Here is a 20626-nt window from a genome sequence, read left to right as displayed (position 1 = left end):
GAGGTTATTGATGTTTTGTAGTTTCCTTAGGAAGTCAGTAGTATCTCAGAGATAGCTGGGGGTGTTGGTTGCGTAGGGTTTGAGAAGAGAGTCTACACAGCTGGATAAACCAGTAGTGAGCGTGCCAATACCAGAGATGATGGGACATCCGGGGTGTCCAGGTTTATGGATTTTGGGAAGCAGATAGAACAATCCTGGTCAGGGGTCAGAAGGTGTTTCTGTGTGGATTTGTTCCCGAGTAGCTGTAGGGAGGCTTTTAAGGAGACAGTGTAGTTTCTTTTGCCATGATGGCATATAGACTGAGATCAGCCAGTGCTACAGGGCTCGGACATGTAGGCGTGTATACAGGCCATCCTTGCTGTAAGTCCAAGATACGTTCCACAAAACTTGGACTTATAGTGAAACAACTTAAAGCAGGAAATTTTTTTCCCCGCAGCTGACTTCCATTTAAGCAAATTAGGGGGAGTGTTTCGCATGACTTATAGCAGGGAATGGGAGGACTTTTAACACATCAGTTCCTAGAAAAGTTGATGACTTTAGTGTAGAATGGATGTATACCGGGGCAACATAGTGGGGATGCCCTGTATTAGACCACATCGGTGGTGGCCACCATATGGCCCATGAGTTGAAGGCAGGTATGCACAAACGTATTGGGGCTGAGGAGTAGGGTAGTGACAGTGTCGTGTAACGTATTGAATCTTTGCCTTGGCAGATATGCCCTGGATGATATGGAGTCAAGTCGTGCCCCTATGAATTCCAAGTCTTGAACTGGATTGAGAGTCGACTTCTGCTAGTTTATTAATAGACGTAAGCAGTTGAAAAGTCGTTAGACTTTAGAATCATATCCTCTGTTTCCATTCTGGAATAGCCCCTTAGATAGTCATCTAGGTATGGGAAGATGGCAACCCGCTGACGTGGAAGATATACTGCTACTACCACTAGGACCTTTGAGAAGACCCATGGTGCCGAGGATAGACCGAAAGGTAGGACTTTGTATTAGAAATGCACGTTCCCAACCATGAATTTCAAATACCATCTGTGGGCAGGATGTATCACAATGTGAAAATATGCATCTTGTAGGTCGAGGGCTGTAAACCAGTCCCCTCTGTCCAGTGCTGGTATGATTGAAGTCAGTGGGATCATCTTGAATTGCTGCTTTCACAGCAATTTGTTTAGTTTGCGGAGGTCTAGGATCTGTCTCCAGCTCCCGTACGTTTCTGGGTTAGGAAATAAGTAGAGCTGAACTTCCTCAGTATGGTTCAGATACTGCCTCTATAGCCTCTAGATGGAGAAGTCGATCGATTTCTTTTGAGGAGTATCTCGTGAGAGGGGTCCCCAAAGAGGGACCAGGTAAGGGAAAGGGTACAAGGGAGGGAGGTGAACAGAACTGAGTATCCCATACGGATGATTTCTATGACGCACTGGTCAGATGTTATGGAGGCCGAGTGATGAAGGAATGGAAGTAATCTGTGGTCGAATAGATGGTCCTGGATTTGTTGCATTAGATGGTCATGGAGGTCGGGCGTGCCTTTGACCACTGTTTCAAATTTGCTGCTTCGGGACCTGGCCACCAGAGGAGCATGGCTGCTGTTCGCAGTTCCTCTAGGTGTGCTATCTGGAGCAATTGTACTCATATGGTCTATATTGAATACAGTTATAGTAGGAGTCCCTATTTTTATAGTAGGGGGTGTTACACCTGTGCTTGTACGGTGGTGTGTACATTTCTTAGAGTACACAACATGGTACACAAATTTTTACTGTTGTGCAGGATCATCTGTGTTGGTCACAAAAAGCTTCAGGTCAGCTAATTTGGAGTAGTTGTCAAAATCATGGGTTCTTAATGCAACTGTTGGTGAGCTCGTATGGAGAGGCTACCGTTTTATGAGGTTTTGATCTCCCCCTTTCCCCCGGGGTTTCTTTTTTTTTTTTTGGAGCGTAACTGGCTGGGGCAGAGAGAAGCTGCTGAAGTGGCTAACGCTGAAGAAACAGCGCGTTTCCCCGGTTGGTTTTGTTTCTCTCTTTGAAGTGGAAATAAATTAACAAGGTGATCTGTAATCGAACGAGGTCAAAAGGTTGTGAAGAGTGAAATCTTTCTGTGAGGAGAGACGTGCCTGAGGTGGCAGGAGAGCTCCATCTGTGACCGAGGGCGGTAGAAGAGGAACTGAGGGGAGAAGGTCAGGCCATGCTCAACTGTCAAAACTCCAGCAGCACGAGATGGTGCTGCGCATGCACAGCCCCCGACCGCCAACTGCTATGACACAGTCTCCGATCCTGCGGCTCTGGGGAAGGCCCATCACCTACAGTGGAGCACCCACAGGGACATTACCTGAAGAAGAATTGAACGTCAGTGTAATTTTTAAAGATACCTACTCCACTTGCATCCAATAGCAAACAGTCTGACTTTGAATGAGTAGGCGATACTAGGCTACCCCCTCTTACATGGTCAGCTGTGGAGATGGTTTCCAAAGATTAGATGTATGGGACTGATGTAGCTATATGCAATGTTAATAGCTCTGTCATAGCATCCAAGTCAAATATTATGCATGTATGTCATTAGCTTGCTTGATCTACCTATTTTTTATCTACCTTCAGCTGCTGCTTCATGACACCCTCCCACTGCTGCTTCTGATAGAGGCAGCAGCATGGGGGGGGGAGGGTGTCACAGCAGAGCCAGTGCTGGGGGCAACCAGCTTTTAAGAGAGCTGCCCCCACTGGATCCTACTCCTCACCCTTGCTGACTGATACAGAGGCAGCAGGGGAAAGCGAGTAGTCGGGAAGATTAATCATCTACTTGACTACTTGTTCACATCCCTAATCCTCTCCCTGCTCCTTTGCCAACAATTTTGAACCCTTTAATAATAAGTATCAACAATCTCTGATGACAGCTAATGAAATCAAAACATTTTAATATTTACAATTTCCCTTATTCCATCCCACTTGGCCATTCTTAAAGGACTTCAATTACACTATAACGTGAAAGACAGATGGTTTAGCACTGCCTTTGGCTTCAAACCTTACATTGCGAGTATCTCTGATGATGAAAATGGGTACATATTGCCACTAAAAGCTACTATGCATGGCACCTAACAAGGTAAGTGAGGCCATGAGCCAGCAAGCCGTACTAGAATACAGCAATAATTTCTTTGCCATCAATACCAGTTGGTGAATGCTTCACCAACCAGAACAGAAATAATGATGTACCAAACAATGCTGTAATTATGAGAGGGGAAATACTTCTGCATTGTCCAAAACTGTTAAACCTGGAAAGTGGGAGAAAAGGCAGATTTAGGTGTGCATGGCCACTTTCAACTACAAACAAGGACCTCGTTATTGACTGGTTGAAGAAATGCTTCACCTCTCCACCACAGCTAAACTCACATTGTACGTGAGCTTTAGCATTGTAGGGTAATTGCTGATTAAGTATGAAGTACATAAGCACATGCTGTACCAGTAGTCAACAGAAGCAGCTGCAGTGGTGTGAATTTAAGGACTAATCAAGACAAAGCTAAGACCATCACTATAGCTGCTCCACCATGGATATCAATGGAGAAGGATACTGAGAAATGTAGCCGTGTTAGTCTGGTCTAGCTGAAACAAAAAACAGGACCGCGTAGCACTTTAAAGACTAACAAGATGGTTTAATAGGTGATGAGCTTTCGTGGGCCAGACCCACTTCCTCAGATCAAATAGTGGAAGAAAATTGGCATGACCGTATAGGTCGTATAGGATGTAGGACATTCCATGATAAGACAGGATTTTTTGCATGCAGTTTAGATAGGGGGTAAAAAGTAATTAATGCAAGAGATTAAACGCAAAACAAATAAACTGGATTTAATTAGTTAATACAATTTAATCAGTTAAACAAGAACAGAATACCAATTTAAAATTATAAATATTTTAGATGTTTTTCTAAGTTTTCAAATATATTGATTTCAATTACACAGACTACAAGGTATACAATCCTCACTTTTCATTTGGATTACGTTTTCTTACTCTAAAAATATTTGTAATAAAAATTAGGGCTGTTAATTGCAATAAACGTGACAAATGTGTTAATTTGTTTTTAGGTTAATGAGCATTAATGGCACCTGGGGGCACCATGCTCAGGGGGACACTGCTGCATGCCCCTCAGGACAGGGGGTGCCCTTCTCCATTGCCGCTCCTGCTTCTTACCCCTGACAAAGCCACCCATGGCTAAGGTGCTCCAGACCAGGAGCCTGTCTGTCTTCTGCACACAGTGAGGCCACGCAAGGCTGACCCCTTCCCTAACCTGTTTCCTGGGTCACCCCTGGGTTGGGAGGCAGGAGGAGCTAGTACCATGCAGGCATCTGAGTGCTCTGCTTAAAGAGACAGCATCTCTCACTCACTCACTCCAAAAATAGTTAAAGAACTGGTATTCCATTATTGTTTAATAGTGCCATTAAAACTGCCATCACAACAAGCAGCAGGAAGGCCTATGGAGTTCAAGAATGGGTTCCTGCACATCCAAAGAGTTAGAGCACCCTCTGAAACCTACTTTGGGAAAAACCAGCCAGGAGGGGACAGTGGTTTTCTTGACAGGGATAACTCTGCAGTAAAGGGCAAAAAGAAGCCACCCCCTACAAACACACAAAATTATCCTTCACAGAACTAGAGAAGGCCTGGATTGCTAGCTGTGAACGAAGAAGGGTCATCTATGATTAGAGTGGTTTAAGTTTACCACTCAGACCTTGTGCTGTTCTTTGTTTAGCTGTATCATCCTAAATGCAGTTATATTGAACTGTGTTAAATGAGCCTATTGCAAGTCAGGAATTAGGGGGCAGAAGCAGCTCTGGAATACACTTTTCCTGGTAATCACTGGCCAAAGTAGTTGGAGAAGAACGGTGGTGTGCAAACCACATCAAATTCCTTTCCACATTTTGCAGAATTTACCAGACCAGAAGAAGAGGGTAAGCACAAATTATCTTCCCCATCAATGATATGGAGGAACTACCCTGACCCAGGCATCAGCTACAAGAGCTGGAAATTAGGGCACTGCCACTTGCTATGAAGGAGTCCATCAAGAGAGGTAGGGACCAGGAAGGTACTTGCAGAAGGGCTCCTGCAGAAGGTATTAATGAATCCATTCCCCAAGACAGGAGTTTCCAGCTGAACCAGCATAACTGGGAGATCACACAGACATGTGGCTTTGAAAGAACTCAGGTGTGTCCGTACCCAAGAAAATACACAATTCCTTCTGGAATAGACTCTAGTGTCCCAACTTGATTTAAAAAGACCACCATGGTCACCCTGTCTTGCTTGATTGGTACCCGGAAAGGGAGGAGACTCAAGCCAGCCTGATGGCCTCAAGTGCCAAGATGATATGGAGCTCTCTGAAAGAGGAAGTGTTCCCTGAACTGAGGGGAAACAAATCAGAAACTCCTCTGTGGAAACTAGCACCTTGATGAACTGGGAACCTCTTTATGGTGTGGGATCCATCCCACCACCAAATGAGAGATTACTTAACTGGATGAGATAGGAGACATTAGGCACTTCAGATCTCCTCCCACAAAAAAATCTCCTTAGACACTGCTGAGGAGGAACAGGAATGGAATCTGATTCAGAAATACGATATCTGACAGAATAGAGCTCCAAGCAAGGCCTTGTATGGCCAGATAGACTAGAAGTACTCATTGATAATTTTTCCCCCAGTCTAGTACGTCTGCATCTATGGATTCACTCCCTTGACCAAATAACCTGTACATATACCAAATTTACCACTTCCATGGTATCTACGAGCATGTCTGAGCTCATTTACCCATCAATCCAGGTCACTGAATATTAGTCTATCGATTCCCAAAGCTTTCTGGAAGGCATGGGCTCAAACAAGTCAGTTGTCCCAGAAGGGAGTTTTGTGGACCCTTAACCTTCCACATCAACATACCTGTTAGGGATATAAGCAGACTAATCGACCGTCCGATAACAAATGCTTATCGAATAGTAGACTAGTGACTATCAGAGAGAAGCAGCAAGGGAGAGGGTGGCGGGGAGGGGGGGGTGAGGCAGCAGGATGTGGTACAGGGAGGAGCCAGCTTAAAAGCCATTTTCCCGCAGCGGCATCTCTGTGGGGAGAAGGGGCAGGGGCACTGTGGGGAACTGGCAGCGCTTCTGCCTTTCAAATGTAGCAAGAGCCCTGCTCCCCCAAAGTGCTGGGGAGAGCCTGGGGCAGCTAGGGACTCAAACAGTCCCCTGCTGGCCCTGCGCTCCCAGCACTCTGCTTTTGAAATGTACAAGAACCCTCCTGGGGCTCTTGTACATTTCAAAAAAGCAGGGAGTGCAGGGCCAGCAGGGAACTGCTTGAGTCCCCCACTGGCTGTGCTCCCTGTGGTGCTTCCGCATTTCAAAGGCGGAGGCGCCCTTATTGACTAATCAAATAGCCAATGCAAATTACATACACTATTCAATTAGTTGATTAATCTAAATTTTACATCCTTAATACCTGCGTGAACTAGGAATGGTACACTGCAAGTAATTAGCAAATCACGTAGTTGATGGAATTTTCATCGACTACTTGATTAGTTGGTAAGGGGGAAATAGAGTCGCAGCAGGGTCGTCTCCTGGCACAGGAGCTAACCCTATGCGGCTCTGATTTTTAACTGTATTAAGAACCACCAGGCTCTTCATACATTTAAAAGGCAGATGCATTGCAGGGGGTGCAAGGGGGGAGAGACACTAGGTATGAGCTGGGAATCAACTGATTCCCAGCTCAGGATCATCCTCTACTATGCTTTTGCCTCTTCCGCCTCCCCCCCCCCACCCCCCAGTTGTCACTGGGGGAAACCATCTTTTAAGCCAGCTCCTCTCAGCACTGGCTCCTGCTTCCCCCCTTGCTGCCTCTCTCGGATAGAGGCAGCGGCGGGGGGGGGGGGGGGAAGGGGAGAGAGAGAGAGAGACAGACACCTCCTTAAGTCATTATATCCTTATTGAGTAGTCAACTAATCGTTTACATCCCTAATGTGAACAATAAAGCCACCTCACTTACACTGGTAACAGCCACTTCACAAAATACATATTAGCAGTCCTCTATTTGCTAGAAGTCAGTCAAAGCAGTCCAGACAAGTATGGATTTTAAGCTCATGTCATTATACAGTACATGAGAGAGGTAGTAACTAATGTATAATAGTTTAGTTATTTGAGAAGAAAAGCGTATTGCAAGTAAACTGTGAAACAACAAAGCTGATTGGTCAAGACGTTAATATCAGGGTCACTACTCTTAAAATGCAGATTATGTAATTAATTTAGATACGTACAGCTTGGCCATACACTGCTTCCTGGGGCTTCCCACTGGCATCCAGTCCACCATGAACATAAGAGGAATTCCTGCCATAAAACCTGCAAAAACAATGAAGCGTCAAGTTAGGCTTTTGACAGTAAAAATAAACCAATGTCTAGTGTCAAAAACACTATGCATTTAAGTCCAGTGTAGTAGTGTTAGCATGGTTTTGGGTTTGTTTTTTAACAATTAGCTTCTGCAAAAGTGGCAGCATCTGTACATTCAGCTGCTTCTACAACTCCTGAGCATTGGAGGAAGAGAATCTTTTAGATTCTGCAGAACTTTATTTACAATGACTACCTTGTTTATAATGAGCCCAATCATACTTTGTTTTGTTTGTTTGCTTTTTAATACTTGTGGTTAAGCTTTGTTGCCATTTTAGTTTGGGCACATTTCAAACACATGCATCTCACTGATAGAGAAAGGGTGCCATTAAGATTTCAGGCTATACTAGTATCATCTTTTTGTATCTTTAGTATATTTTTCCAGAATTAAGTATTTCACAATGATGCATCTGCAGTAAGATATATTAATGGAATACTACTGGCTAGTGATGTAGTCACTGAAAGGATAAACTAATTGAATTTCAATACCCTTGTATTTTTTCAACAAAAAGTAAAATAGTAATAATCTACATATGCCATATAGAATGTAACATGAAGACGGAAAAGTTAGGCAATTTGTGTCCCGTCCCCCCCCAGCCACTTTTCAAAACTTTCTTCTGCTGCTAGTTGTATTGCATCAGTTTAGTGCATGACAGAATTTACAATGTTAATTTCAATTAGTCTTCCAAGCATTTTATCCAGTTAACTGCTGAGCATTAGTTTTCACTTTTTAACAAGACATTAGAATTTTTATTCACAGCAAGAAACGTGTCCCAGAAACACAGCAATCACCCCAGATCCTGGCCTTACAGTCCTGAACTGAGTAACGAACCCACTAAGGTGCAGACCTGCCAATCTGCTAATCATTCAGAGCTAGTGATCCCATACAAAACATGGCTTCCAACTATAAGGTACAGCTCCCATGGGGGGATAAATGTTTAGCTCCCACATACAGAAATCTACAATTTCCATCCATAACAGATCACAGATGGTATAGTACCAGCAAACCCACAGATGTCATTTGGGGTAAAACTCCTATCCAAACATGGGAGCAACAAAGCTACCTGGAGTTGCACTCATAGATCCTGAAGAACCCATACTACTAGGTAGGGATGTAAAATCCCTTTTATTCAGTTAACCAACTAAGCGTTTATGTTAACTAGTTAACAGATTAAACAGAATCCCGGGCAGGGAACTGCTCCAGCCCGAGTGGAGCAGCTCCCAGCCCATGGCTCTGCCGGCTCCGCATGGCAAGGGGGCTGCCAGCCAACCCTCCCTCCCAGTCCTGAGCAGCAAGGGAGCTGCTAAGACTGCCCCCCACCTTTCCCACCCAGCCCTCTGCAGCAGGGAAGCCCAGGGAGGCTGGAACAGCCCTCTGCCTGCAGTAGGCTGCTCCTGAGCACCAGCTAACTGTTACTCAGTTACCCGTTGACATCTCTACTGCTAGCTCAACTTTGAGGCTGTCTAGCATCAAGAATCTCCGGGGTTGTCCTGAAGCTTTTACTGGAAAGAAAAGATCCTGAACACTAGTTATTGAGGATCCAGGATAATTCCCACAGACTGATGTAAAATACCATCAAGCCCTTAGCACCACAGCCTCTATAAATGTAATGGTGTAGCTACAGTTCAAACCGCACACAAAAATGCTTCAGGAACTGTGACAGACACTACTGTCCTTCACAAGAAGCTATGTCCCAGTGTCCCAAGCTAAGAAAACTGGTTTGGCTTGTGGTTAGAGATCTCCAAGATACCTTAAAGTATGTCATTTCAGAGTAACAACTGAGAAGAGATGAGACAGTCCAGCATTTTCACTAAGTGCTCAAAGGTGTGATCTGTACTCAGAATACATCCTGTAGTACAGGAGACTAGCTGGTGAAAATCCTGGAGCATTCCCAGGAGCTCAGTGAGCCTGATGACAATGCCAGAAGGTCATTTAAAAATATGGAAAGAGGCTTTAAGACTAATTATCCTTGACGCACTGTTTCGTTCAGGCTCTTCCTTGATACAGAATGCTCAGGGTCAATAGCTCCTGCTGCTTGACAACATGTACAGGAGCTGCTGGAGAACTGCTTTTCACAGAAGCAGCATACACTGAGTTTCTGGGACTAGAGCTGACAAGCACCTAGCACTGATCTCCCCTTGAAGCATCAGACTTTTCTCCAATTATGTAAGGAGTCTCAGTAATCTGCTCAGTTAGATTTCTCTACCACCCTGATTATCTCTTAGAGAACAGGAACGGAATTAAAGCAAATCAGGTATCACTTTGAGGACAAGGCTAAAGCAAAAACTGCAGCCGCCAACCCTAGAAAAATGTTGAATTGCACAGACTAAGCCCCAAAATCAAAACTGCTGAATCTTCCAGGCAAATGCTAAAGCAGCAACCAATAAGACTAGGACTGACTGGAGCCTGAAGGAAGGGACCTAGTAACTTGCTTACAAGCAGCACGTGACCAGAGCTGGAACTGTATTGTCACATCTCTAGAGAAGGCAGCTTTCTGCAAGATTTTAAAAGCTGACACCACTTACTAGCCCAAGAACTAAACAAGGAAGGGAAGTGCCATCATGCCTTTGCCCTAAAATATACATCATCTGCAACAAAGGAAGAACTGTGCACAATATTTAGGTAATAATACATATCAAATTTATAAGAAATAACCTGAAAATGTAGAGTCTCAGAGGGGTAGCCATGTTATTCTGCAAAAACAACAAGGAGTCCTGTGGCACCTTAGAGACTAACAGATTTATTAGGGCATGAGCTTTCATGATATCAGAGGCAGCAGCACTGGGTTTGGAAGGCCAGCAGGCGGAAGCCGGTACAAATGGGGACCCAGCTTAAAAGTTGGCTCCCCACAAGCACTGGGTCCCATAGAGCTACGAGCACTGGGTCCCATAGAGCTACCTTTCCCCTTACCCCCATGCATACTGTTACCTCCCACAGAGGCATCAGTGTGTGTGGGGAGAAGGGGGGGGAGAGAAGCTGCGCCGCAAGGATATGGTGCTCACAGGGAGCCAGCTCCCAAGTCGGCTCCTCACACCAGCTCCCAACTCCTCCTTCCCCTCCTGCCTTTGATACAGAGGCAGCAGCAATGGGGGGCCTGAATGTAATCGTGAGTTCACTGATGAGCCCAGGCTCATTGGTTAACCATGTACACGGATACACATTCACATCCCTAATATAAACTCAGAAAAAACTAATTATACAGGAGAAGAAAATGAACCTGATTACACAGAGCCATGAAATGCACAAAATAAAGTTAGCAAAAAATATTTATTGCAATCTTTTGGCTATGCAGTCCTTAGCAGATACCAAACATTCAACAAGCAATAGGATTTTCTAGTTATGTCTAGCTAAAATGACCAAGATTAACCCCTGCACTGCCACGATGCTGGAAATTTGATTTTTTTACCTATGAGTTCAGGGGTTGTCTCACTACATCACTTTGCTACAGTTAAGAAATTCATCTAGCACTCTACAAGAACAATTTATAAACATACAGATGATATATCTGCCTGAATAGCGACATATAACAACACACTCAAAGCATACACGTTTTATAAAAGATAAAGATAGCTTTCACAGTACAGCTGCAACTAGGGATGTGAATGGATAACCAGTTAACTGGTACCCAGAAGTGGCCCACCATCAGCGAAAGGCTGCCCCAGCCTAATGGGGGGCCAGGACCAGAAGTTGGCTCCTGCCGCAGACAGGGCTACAGGCTTCTGCTGCGCATCTCCCCCTCACCTCCCGTGGAGGGGAAGTCCCACTTAATCAGTTAACCAGTTAAATCTAAGCTATAACCAGTTAACTACCTACCTTTCAGATAAGGGCATAATTTTAACATTCCGCTCCATGAGTTTAGGAGTTGGAATCAGATTATTCTCAAAAGGTAGATACAAATTTATTTTACATTCATCCAAAAATACATTCTGCTTCTTATATTCAAGAATACACAAGTTACTTACAGATAAAGTGATTACCTGTGCAAGAAGTCAGGAGCTTTATTTAGCAAAGTGTAGTACTGCCTCACAAACTCCCGCCCGACAAGCAGGGGGCTTGGCTTCTCCATCACCATTTCTTTGGTACACAGTATCAAATGCTGTAATTAAAGCAAAATGAAGAAATTACTTAAAAAACAACCCTGCGATTTAACATGTCCTTCCACTCATCCCGTCACAACGTTTTTTATGAAATCCTGTGCAAAACAGGAATCATTATTTGGTAAGAAACTACTGCACCAACATGTAGTCTCAGACTCAAAAATACCCAAGTAACTCAAGACTTCTATAGTTTAATCATTATCTAATTTGCAAGACTTCAAAGTAATTAATAAGCACAATAGTGTCAGTTAAGACAAGAGGCAAGCTATACTTGTCAAATTCATTTAAATAAACACAACAAAATTATCCAAAACATTGGCAATTACAATTAGATTACTCTTTATTAGCACAAGATTGATTGAAGTCATTAAAACAGTTTCTCAAGAAGACTGTTAGCAACTTGTGTCCTTTGGTCTTTTTATCTTTCAGCAGCAGTACATGCACTCAAAGTAGAAAACATATGAAGAGATGCTCACCACTTTTAATATAAACACATTTATCTACCCTGGAAGTCATCTTTTCTTAAAGGAATTATCCATCAACACAAGTCATGGGAGAAAATCCTTAGCTATTAGAATTATCTAATCTGTCAAGGTATCTTTACTGACCATGCTCTGACCTCAGAGCTCCAAATTTTCCAGCTCAGTTCCTCAAGAGTAGGAACTCAAAGACAGGTATATTTGGCCCAAACAAGAAACATCCTGTAAGATCCCAAAACTTGGGGAGTGCAATAATTTTAAATTTCTCTGCTTCAGAAACAGGCTGTACACAGCAGAATTCCTTCACAGTCCATCAATGTAAGGAGGAGTAGAACTGTATTGAGTATCTGTGGCAATGATGCCTAAGACCATGACTGAAAACTTCTTGAACGCTAGCAAAGAAGACTGCTCAGCTTCAATGTACAGGCTTTGACATGATCCAATTGCAAGCCAATCAAACTGTAGCAATGAGCAGAATACAATTCTCTATACTCACTCCTCTTTGTGACAGCATTGCCCATAGCATTCAAGCCAAAAGGAGAAGAGCAGAGGAAAGCTGAATAGCTTTAGTCTGCTCTAAAGCAGAGGTAACAGCATAATCTGAAAAGCTAGCTAAAATGTATGAAACCCCTAGAGGTGGGTACTCTCCTTCTGAATTAAAGTGGTCTTAATTAGTTTTACCTAGTGAATTAAATTAAACCAAATTAAAGTTACTAATTTTGAACGGTAAGGTCCACACAGTTTAATGTAATTTAACAAATCCATTTAACATTTTTCTGAGCGTCTCAGGATAGACAAATTTAAGACAAGCTGACCGAGGTAGGAAAAGGATTATTTGTCCTAACCATGCTCAAGAAGCAACCATGCTAAACACCATGCAAAGACAGGACTTGCAAGTTGGAACTGGGAAACTTTTCCTGACTATGTGATACAAGCCATGGAAAATACTCAGACCATTAGAACAGAGCCCTGAATCCTACCATAATTCACAATTGTGCACACACCACTTAGAAGAATGTAAAGCACAGAGCCCTTGGCACCCACGCTTGGGGAGGAGCACATCATGTAGGCTGTACGGTCAACATAAATCTTCTTTCCCAATAGAAATATCTTTCATTAGTCAGTACAGAGAGAAGAAAAATGAGATGACCACATTGGCAAATTAAAAAAAAGAAAAAGAAAGAGAATCTCTAAATCTTGATTTGAGGAGCATTGATCAAAGCATGATCTACCTCAATGTCTTTTCTCCTAACCACGAATGACAACTGGTAACATTGTTTGAGATACAACCTAGACTTAGAACATGATTTGATTGTCCATTTCAATGCAGACTGCTCCCTAGTCTACTAAGATTCTGAAAGTCTTTGCAGTGCATGTGATTATCCCAATTCCCCAAACTAAACATGCATAGTTTTTGTTTCTGGATAAACATTCCCTGTGTGATTTTTCCTGCATGAACTCCCTTAATCAGGCTATATAGCGAGCCTATTCGAACCAAAATTGGAAGATCTGTTTTAACTGAGTATTGTCCTTGAATTGTCAGTGAACCAAAGTAGTATTATGGTAATCTATTCCTTGATAGAATGGGCATTTGTCTCTACCAAAATTTGAAGGGGCCAATAAAATTCTCATGCAGAAATTAGTAAACACAAGTCACAACTGTGGTATCAGTATTGACACCACTTAAGTTTCTGAATCTCTTTTACATAGGTGTCCCTAACGAACTAATAGGTAGGCACATTGCAGCAAGCAGTGAATTGGCCAAAAGGAACATAATTTCCACTACAGTCACAATCCAACATCTTTGGGAAGCAATCACCACTATGGAGACTATGTAGCATAGAAGTCAGCTGACTAAAACATCAATTTAATTCTGGTCTTTCAGTTCAAAAAGTCTTAAGTCATGTCCAGCAATATGAAAATTGATACAATTCAATCTTTTCTTATTACATAATCCTACTTCCCAGAAGACAGAGCATTCAATACACTGAAGTGGCACCTTCATTAGAAAGTGGTTGATATGTGAACAATCCCTAAAAAGATGCTTCAACTTGCTAACCAAAGAAATTAGAGGTGAGAGAAATTCAAAGGCTGCAGGAAGAGTTAACACTGAGAAATGCAAAGGCATGTGAGTCTTAGAAGGTGAAACAGAGGGCATGACTCAGCTGAGTGGCAACAGGTCTGGAGATCAGCAGATGTACAACAAAAGTAAGAAACAACCTGGACCTACTGGACACTTCAGTAACTTGTGAAGCCTATCCTACCCCAGAGTGTCTAATGCCCCAGCACCTGCAGCTAATGATAATGTCTCTGGGTCATGCTTGCAACGATGCACCAATACCATTGCCTCTCAGTAAGTCACCGACAAGTTCACAGAACCAGCCCTTAGGTGAAAAGGTGTATGGAGGAAATCAATATTAGGGATGTTAAAAATCATATAATATGGTAACCGTGTATCCGCTCAAAGTCTTAGTGGTTTCACTGTGAATGTGGGCCCTGAAGTATAAAGCAGAGTAGAGGGCTGCTGACCCACAAGGTGGGGGGAGGTAGGGGGAAATCAGAGGCTGCAAACAAGCAAGAATAAAAAAACCACCCACCACACACATACCAAACCCTCACTGATGAGTGACATGACCTCTGACTGAGAAGGAGACAGACACTCCCCACATACCCCTAGCACAACAGAGTGGGGCGGGGGGGGGGGGGAGAAGAGGGATGTCAGGCTAACAGACTGTGTGCTCCAGCCCCACAGGGGAATGGCACTGGAGGGGTTGGAGTACCAGTATGGGCTCCCCAGTGCTGGGGAGGGAGGTCAGAGGCTGGATCCAGGCAAGCTGGGGGCCACATGTGGCCCCCAGGTCTTAAGTTCCCCACCTCTGGTATAAAGCTTAATCTTCTACTACTGAATCCACAGTGACGCCTCCTCCCTGGGAGCAGAGTGACAACTCTTGACTGCCCAGCTCCAGGGGAGGCACCACTGCTGTTCCAGGAGCCAGATGAGTTTAACCCAGACCATTAACCAATAAGCCTAAGCTTATCAGTTAAACAGTTAAGCGATTAATCGTACATCCCTAATCAGCAGTACCTCAACATTGCACTCCTTGTGCTGGCATGTTAGCAGGAAGGAAGCTGGCACTGCAATGCATCACAGCCCAACTCTGCCCAATCACAGACATCTCAATAGGAGACGGAAACGTTTCTCAGCACATCAGTGCAGTAGATTAAGTCATTTTTAGAACAAGCCCTCAGCTTCACTGTCACCTTAATAAATCAACACAGGGGACAAAACCCGCGTATGTCTCAGAACCCTGCTACCTTGCCCACTGCATCACCACAGGGACAGAAGCTAACTTCTCAGCACCAATCCCATCCTGGGACACTGGGGGGGGGGGGAGAAATCAGCAAGCCATTCCTAGTAAGATAACATGAGAGGGGGAGCTGTCTCCCAGATTCTGTAACTACACTAGCACGTTGGCAGAGGGAGAAGCCACGGTATAGACCAGGGATGAGCAACCTGTTACAGGCAGAGACACAAAATAGTTGTGCATATAGCTCAAAGAGTCGGAGGGAGAGGAGAGGAGTTGTCGAGCCCCCCAAAAAGGGACCGTCCCTTTAAGAAACAGTTAAAGGCTTTTTGGCCACATCAGGCTCCCACCCATCTTGAATCGCTGTGCCCGACGGCTCCCCTGTCCCAGTGAGCACAGGGAGCAGGGGGCAGTTTTTAGGCACTGGCTACCTTTTTCACATCAGTGTGCATGTCTTGCACTGACTGGAATGGAGTACAAGCACGTGACCCTTTTGGAAACTGCTGTACCTTATGTGCCATGGCACCTAATTTTCAAGTCCTGAGCTAACTGCCAATCCTCAAATGAGCTGCCATCTACACTGAAAGAAGCCCAGTCAGAAAAGAGCCAGCCTGATCAAATGGTTTTGCCCCGAGAGAGACTCAAAGCTAAGTCAGAGGTGCAGCTGAACAGCTGTCACCAATATCCCAGGCTCAGCAACAACAGAGAACCTATAGGAGTGAAATAAAATATTTGTCAGCCATTGAAGTCTCCAGCAGTTTAGCTCAGTGAAGCAAGAATCAAACGGAGCTTCAAGCCAAGTGTCAATGCCAAGCTATTAAAACTGACAAAATCACTTTGGAGGCAATAGCTTTAAAAAAAAGCAAAGCTCTAAGATAAACAGCTGGTGCAGACTGAACCTAAAATACTTAAATGAGTTAAAACTTTGAGATAACGAACCAGAGATGACTGTATGCCCAATCATCACAGAAAACGTAAAGTGCCCAAAGACGACATGCAGATTTAGAACTGTGGGAGCTCCAACAGGGAGCTGTTGATAACCACATATAAAAAGGAATTATTTGGAAAATTCAAAGGGCTTAAAGGACTGAGGAGAGAAGAAACTTTTGTACTGGTGACGGATTTCACATAGCAAGTCAAGTGCAAACCCCCGAATAAATTTAAAATTTTAATATATTTAAAATCTATAAATATTTTAGAAACTGTGCATGTGTGTCCATGAGTCCACTCATGAAACTGTCTGTTCAAGAACTCCTAAACGATAAGAGCCAGGAACACCAAATTTTATATGCCGCTTCCTCTTATCCTAACTTAAAGCAAGGTCAGGGCGTGGATGTGCCAGGAAAACATGATGTGCCTGGAATGGGATTGTTTTTCATGAAATGGAAAGGGGGAGGAGATCTAGCAGGAGGGACTTATACTGCAGAATGATCACAGGAGAGCAGCAAGGGGCCAGAGATGGAGACCAGGATAACAGTAACTTTACTGGGTCAGCAGGTGTAGAGAAAAGGACATCTACCTACTACGTATTAGGGATGTGAACAATTAGTCAAAAATGCTTATCATATAGTCAACAGGCTAGTCAAATAGTCATTCCCTCACCTTGCTGCCTCTATCAGAAAGCAGCAGCAAGGGCGGGGGAGGAAAGGGTGTTTCACAGCAGCAGCACCACATGGAGCCCAAGGTCAGCTAGGGGCTCCCCACAGTGCTGCTGCTTTGAAACACCGTAGGGAGCCTAGTGTCAGGCTCCACGAGGTGCTTCAAAGCGGCAGTGCTGCATGGAGCCCGGGGCCAGCAGAGGACTCCCCCGCTGACCCCGGGCTCCCCACAGCACTTTCACTTTTGAAGCACAGTAATAGCCTGGGGCTGTTGCTACACTTCAAAGGCAGAAGCGCCCTTACTGACTAATCGAATAGTCAATGCAAACTGCATCAACTATTCAATTAGCCAATCAATCAAAATTTTACATCCCTACTATATATTTCAGAGAGTTTGTTTGTATCTCCCCCCTGGGGCAACCTACACACTGAAGCCCTCATCCCTACTCCCACCCCAGAACAATGATTTAAATGAAGAAAAACAAAACTTAGAGTTACGGACCCAAGCAACACCAGATAAATCTTCCAGTATTTTATAAAGGCAAAATATAAATGCCAATAAATACCCATCTTTAATACTTGATGTGTTTGGGTATTTTCAGGAAGAAGCAAATACATAAATCTGAATAGTGTGTGAATTCAAGATATCACAGCAACAATGGTTATTACTTTAAGAGTTCAACAAGTTTAAGACTGAAGGTGACTTCCTTCCCCCACAGGCTAAAACGTTCACCCTGTATATTAAATATAAAATTGCACAAACTAAGCAGTCAGAAAGTGCAACCAAAAGGACAAATCTACAAGGCCTGCATAACCTCATCAACTCCACTATGACTGTGGTATGCACCAAACTCCACATGACTCAGGAAGGGAAGCTAGGATGTCCTGAAGTCGTCACTGGGAGAGGGTTTTTTTTAACGTGACTAATGTTTAAGGACATTCTAACAGTGGCCTGTGATCCTTATGCCCTCCCAAAAGGGGAAAGTTTGATTAAAAATGGCCACTGAACAAGGAAATGCTAGTTATGGTCTCTTTACAAGATAGCTATCGCTACAAGAAAAACTAAATCATAGAATCATAGAGCTGGAAGAGACCTCAGGAGGTCATCAAGTCCAGCCTCCTGCCCCACAAATGCAGAGTTGTGGCAACATTTCACACTCAATAGTCACACCATCTTGACTCTTGACCTGTATGGATGCAAGCAGGATTAGAGACTTCACAGAATATAACAAATCTAAATTTGATATTTACCTGCCACCAGAACCTCAGATCAGCATTTGTATTCATACACGTACATGGACCCTCATGTTTTCTGCAGCATTATTGATCCAGGGAGTTCTTGGAGCCCGTATCATATTTCACAATAGTCTAGCAAGCTTAAGAGGCGGTAAAGTACCATAACTAAGTCCATAATAAATTCATGGCCATGAAAAATGCATCACGGGCCATGAAAACTGGTTTCCTGACGTGCAATCCAATTCTGTGTGCTTTTACTGTATACTGTACAGATTTCAAAGAGACAAAGCATTTCTCATACCAGGGGGTACTGATCCAAAAATGGATTTAGAGAAGTCACAAGGTTATTTTAGGTGGGTCACTGTGTTACCACCCTTACTCCTGCACTGATTTTGGAGCTGAGCAGCTGTCGGCCAGACACTCAGCGCTGAAGGCAGCTCCCTGTCAGCAGTGCAGAAGTAAGGGTAGCAATACCATGTCATGCTATCCTTCCGTGTTGCTGCTGGTGGCGGCTCTGCCTTCATATCTGGGCTCCCAGCCAGCAATCATTGTTCTCCAGCTCTGAAGGCAATGCCACCACCAGCAGCAGCACAGATATTAGGGTAGCAGTACCCTACAATAACCTGGCAACCCCTGCACAATTCTGTTTTGTGTCAGGACCCCTACAATTGCAACATTGTGAAATTTCATATTTAAATATCTGTAATAATGAAATGCTTTTTTTTTAAATCCTATATTTGCGAAACTGAGCAAAATAGATTGAGAATTAGGGAAGTAATAGTGAGTTGATTAAACAATTAACCCATAAGTGGGTGATCATCAGTTAACGCTAACACTATCGGCTACACACAATCTCCCCACTGTGGCTCTGCAAGTAAATTTTTTAGTAGGCTGGCCGACAGGCTCACTCAGTCCCTGCTGAAGTCAGATCCTAGTAACTATCCCTGGTGTGGCTCTGCATTACTAGGGGACTGAGCCAGCCTGCCTGCGCACTGCCTCCCCAGTAAAATTAACGAATAAACCTGGGGAAGCGGAAGCCGAGCCGTCTCTCCCTTTCCTCTGCTGCTTCCCACAGAGGCAAGAGGAGGGGAAGGGGCAGGCAGGAGCAGGTACATACAGGAACGCATACCAGCTCCCAGGGAGTTGCCTCCCCCCCAATCCCCACACTACTAACTTTGTATCAGCAGCAGCGGGGATGACAAGAGGAAGCCAGTATATGTGGAGAGCCAGCTTTTAAGATGGCTCTCCATGCCATTAAGCCACCTCACAGAGGCATCAGTGCAGGGGAGGGGAGAGGCAGGCAGGAACCGATACACACAGGAAGCCAGCTTTCAAGCCATCTCTCTGCTCCTACCAGCTCTCACGAAGTTGCCTGCTTCCCATACTGCTGCCTCTGTATCAGAGATGACAATCTGGGCTGTTGTGCTTTTGTAAAGTAGTAATATTTGTAAAGAAGAGCAAAAATTATACATCTCTTTAGTGACAGATATTTCAGAAAGACTTAAACGTCCCAGGGCAGAAATCTATGAAACAGGTGATGAGTCCAATGTGACCCACGTAGAGCTACTCATGATAGGGATGAAGATTCAAAGACCATCTGCATGCTCTGGACAGACACTGAATGCTACTGATGCCTCATCTGAAGTACTGTGTCCACTAATGCAACGTAAAGGCATGAATTAGGAAAGAGGTTTAAAAAAAGTGTAATTAAAAGTAAAAATATGGCCAGTCTTACCACAGACATAACAGGTTAATAAGCCTATATGCTTTGGAAACCACAGGAAAATCCTGCCATTGGTCTCTATGGAAAAAATACTCACTGGCAACACCTAGAAATGTTAAAATTAGATTAACTAATCGAATAGTCAATGAGATTTCCATCAACTATTCAATTAGTCTATAAGGGCGCCGCCACCGTTGAACTGTAGGAAGAGCCTCCTGACAGGGGTCTTGCTACAGTTCAAAAGCAGTGGCCCACAGCTACCTGCAGGGCTTCTGCTTTTGAAATGTACAAGAGCCCTACTGGGTCTCTTGTACATTTCAAAAGCAGAATTACAGTGCAGGAGTGGAGACTGCTTCAGTCCCTGCTCGAGCTGTTTCCAGCTGTGCCTCTACCTCCCCTGCCCCTCACGGAGACGGTGCTGGGGGGAATCAGCTTTTAAGCTGGCTCCCCTCAACACCAGCTCCTGCTCCCCCCCCCCCCCCACTGCTGATTCTCTGACAGAGGCAACAAGGGGGATAGGAAGCAACTAGTCACATCATTAGTTGACTATCCAATAATCTTCTGCTTATCGGATAGTTGGCTAGTCACTTACATCCCTAGACACACCAATATTTTGTGACACAGACTACTAAAGCTAGCAAAATGCAGGACAATGTAGCACTTTAAAGACTAACAAGATGGTTTATTAGATGATGAGCTTTCGTGGGCCAGACCCACTTCCTCAGATCAAATAGTGGAAGAAAGTAGTCACAACCATATATACCAAAGGATACAATTTAAAAAAAAAGCTAG

General features: G+C 44.0%; 1 protein-coding gene across 3 annotated transcripts in view; it reads right to left on the bottom strand.

The window, feature by feature from the left end:
• Nucleotides 1-20626, bottom strand: part of G3BP2 (G3BP stress granule assembly factor 2) — a 47954-nt gene that overhangs the window by 23415 nt on the left and 3913 nt on the right. For all 3 annotated transcript variants that reach the window (XM_075929353.1, XM_075929354.1, XM_075929355.1), the window contains 2 exons: nucleotides 11374-11492; nucleotides 7269-7350 (listed from right to left, as the gene is read on the bottom strand). In XM_075929353.1, the coding sequence (XP_075785468.1) occupies nucleotides 7269-7350; nucleotides 11374-11468 (177 nt within the window). In that variant the 5' untranslated portion in view covers nucleotides 11469-11492. The remainder of the gene's footprint in view (nucleotides 1-7268; nucleotides 7351-11373; nucleotides 11493-20626) is intronic.

The sequence above is a fragment of the Pelodiscus sinensis genome, chromosome 5, assembly GCF_049634645.1.
Source record: "Pelodiscus sinensis isolate JC-2024 chromosome 5, ASM4963464v1, whole genome shotgun sequence".
NCBI classification, from domain to species: domain Eukaryota; kingdom Metazoa; phylum Chordata; order Testudines; family Trionychidae; genus Pelodiscus; species Pelodiscus sinensis.
Note: the sequence above shows the minus strand (reverse complement) of the source record. Positions and strands in the feature narration are given on the sequence as shown.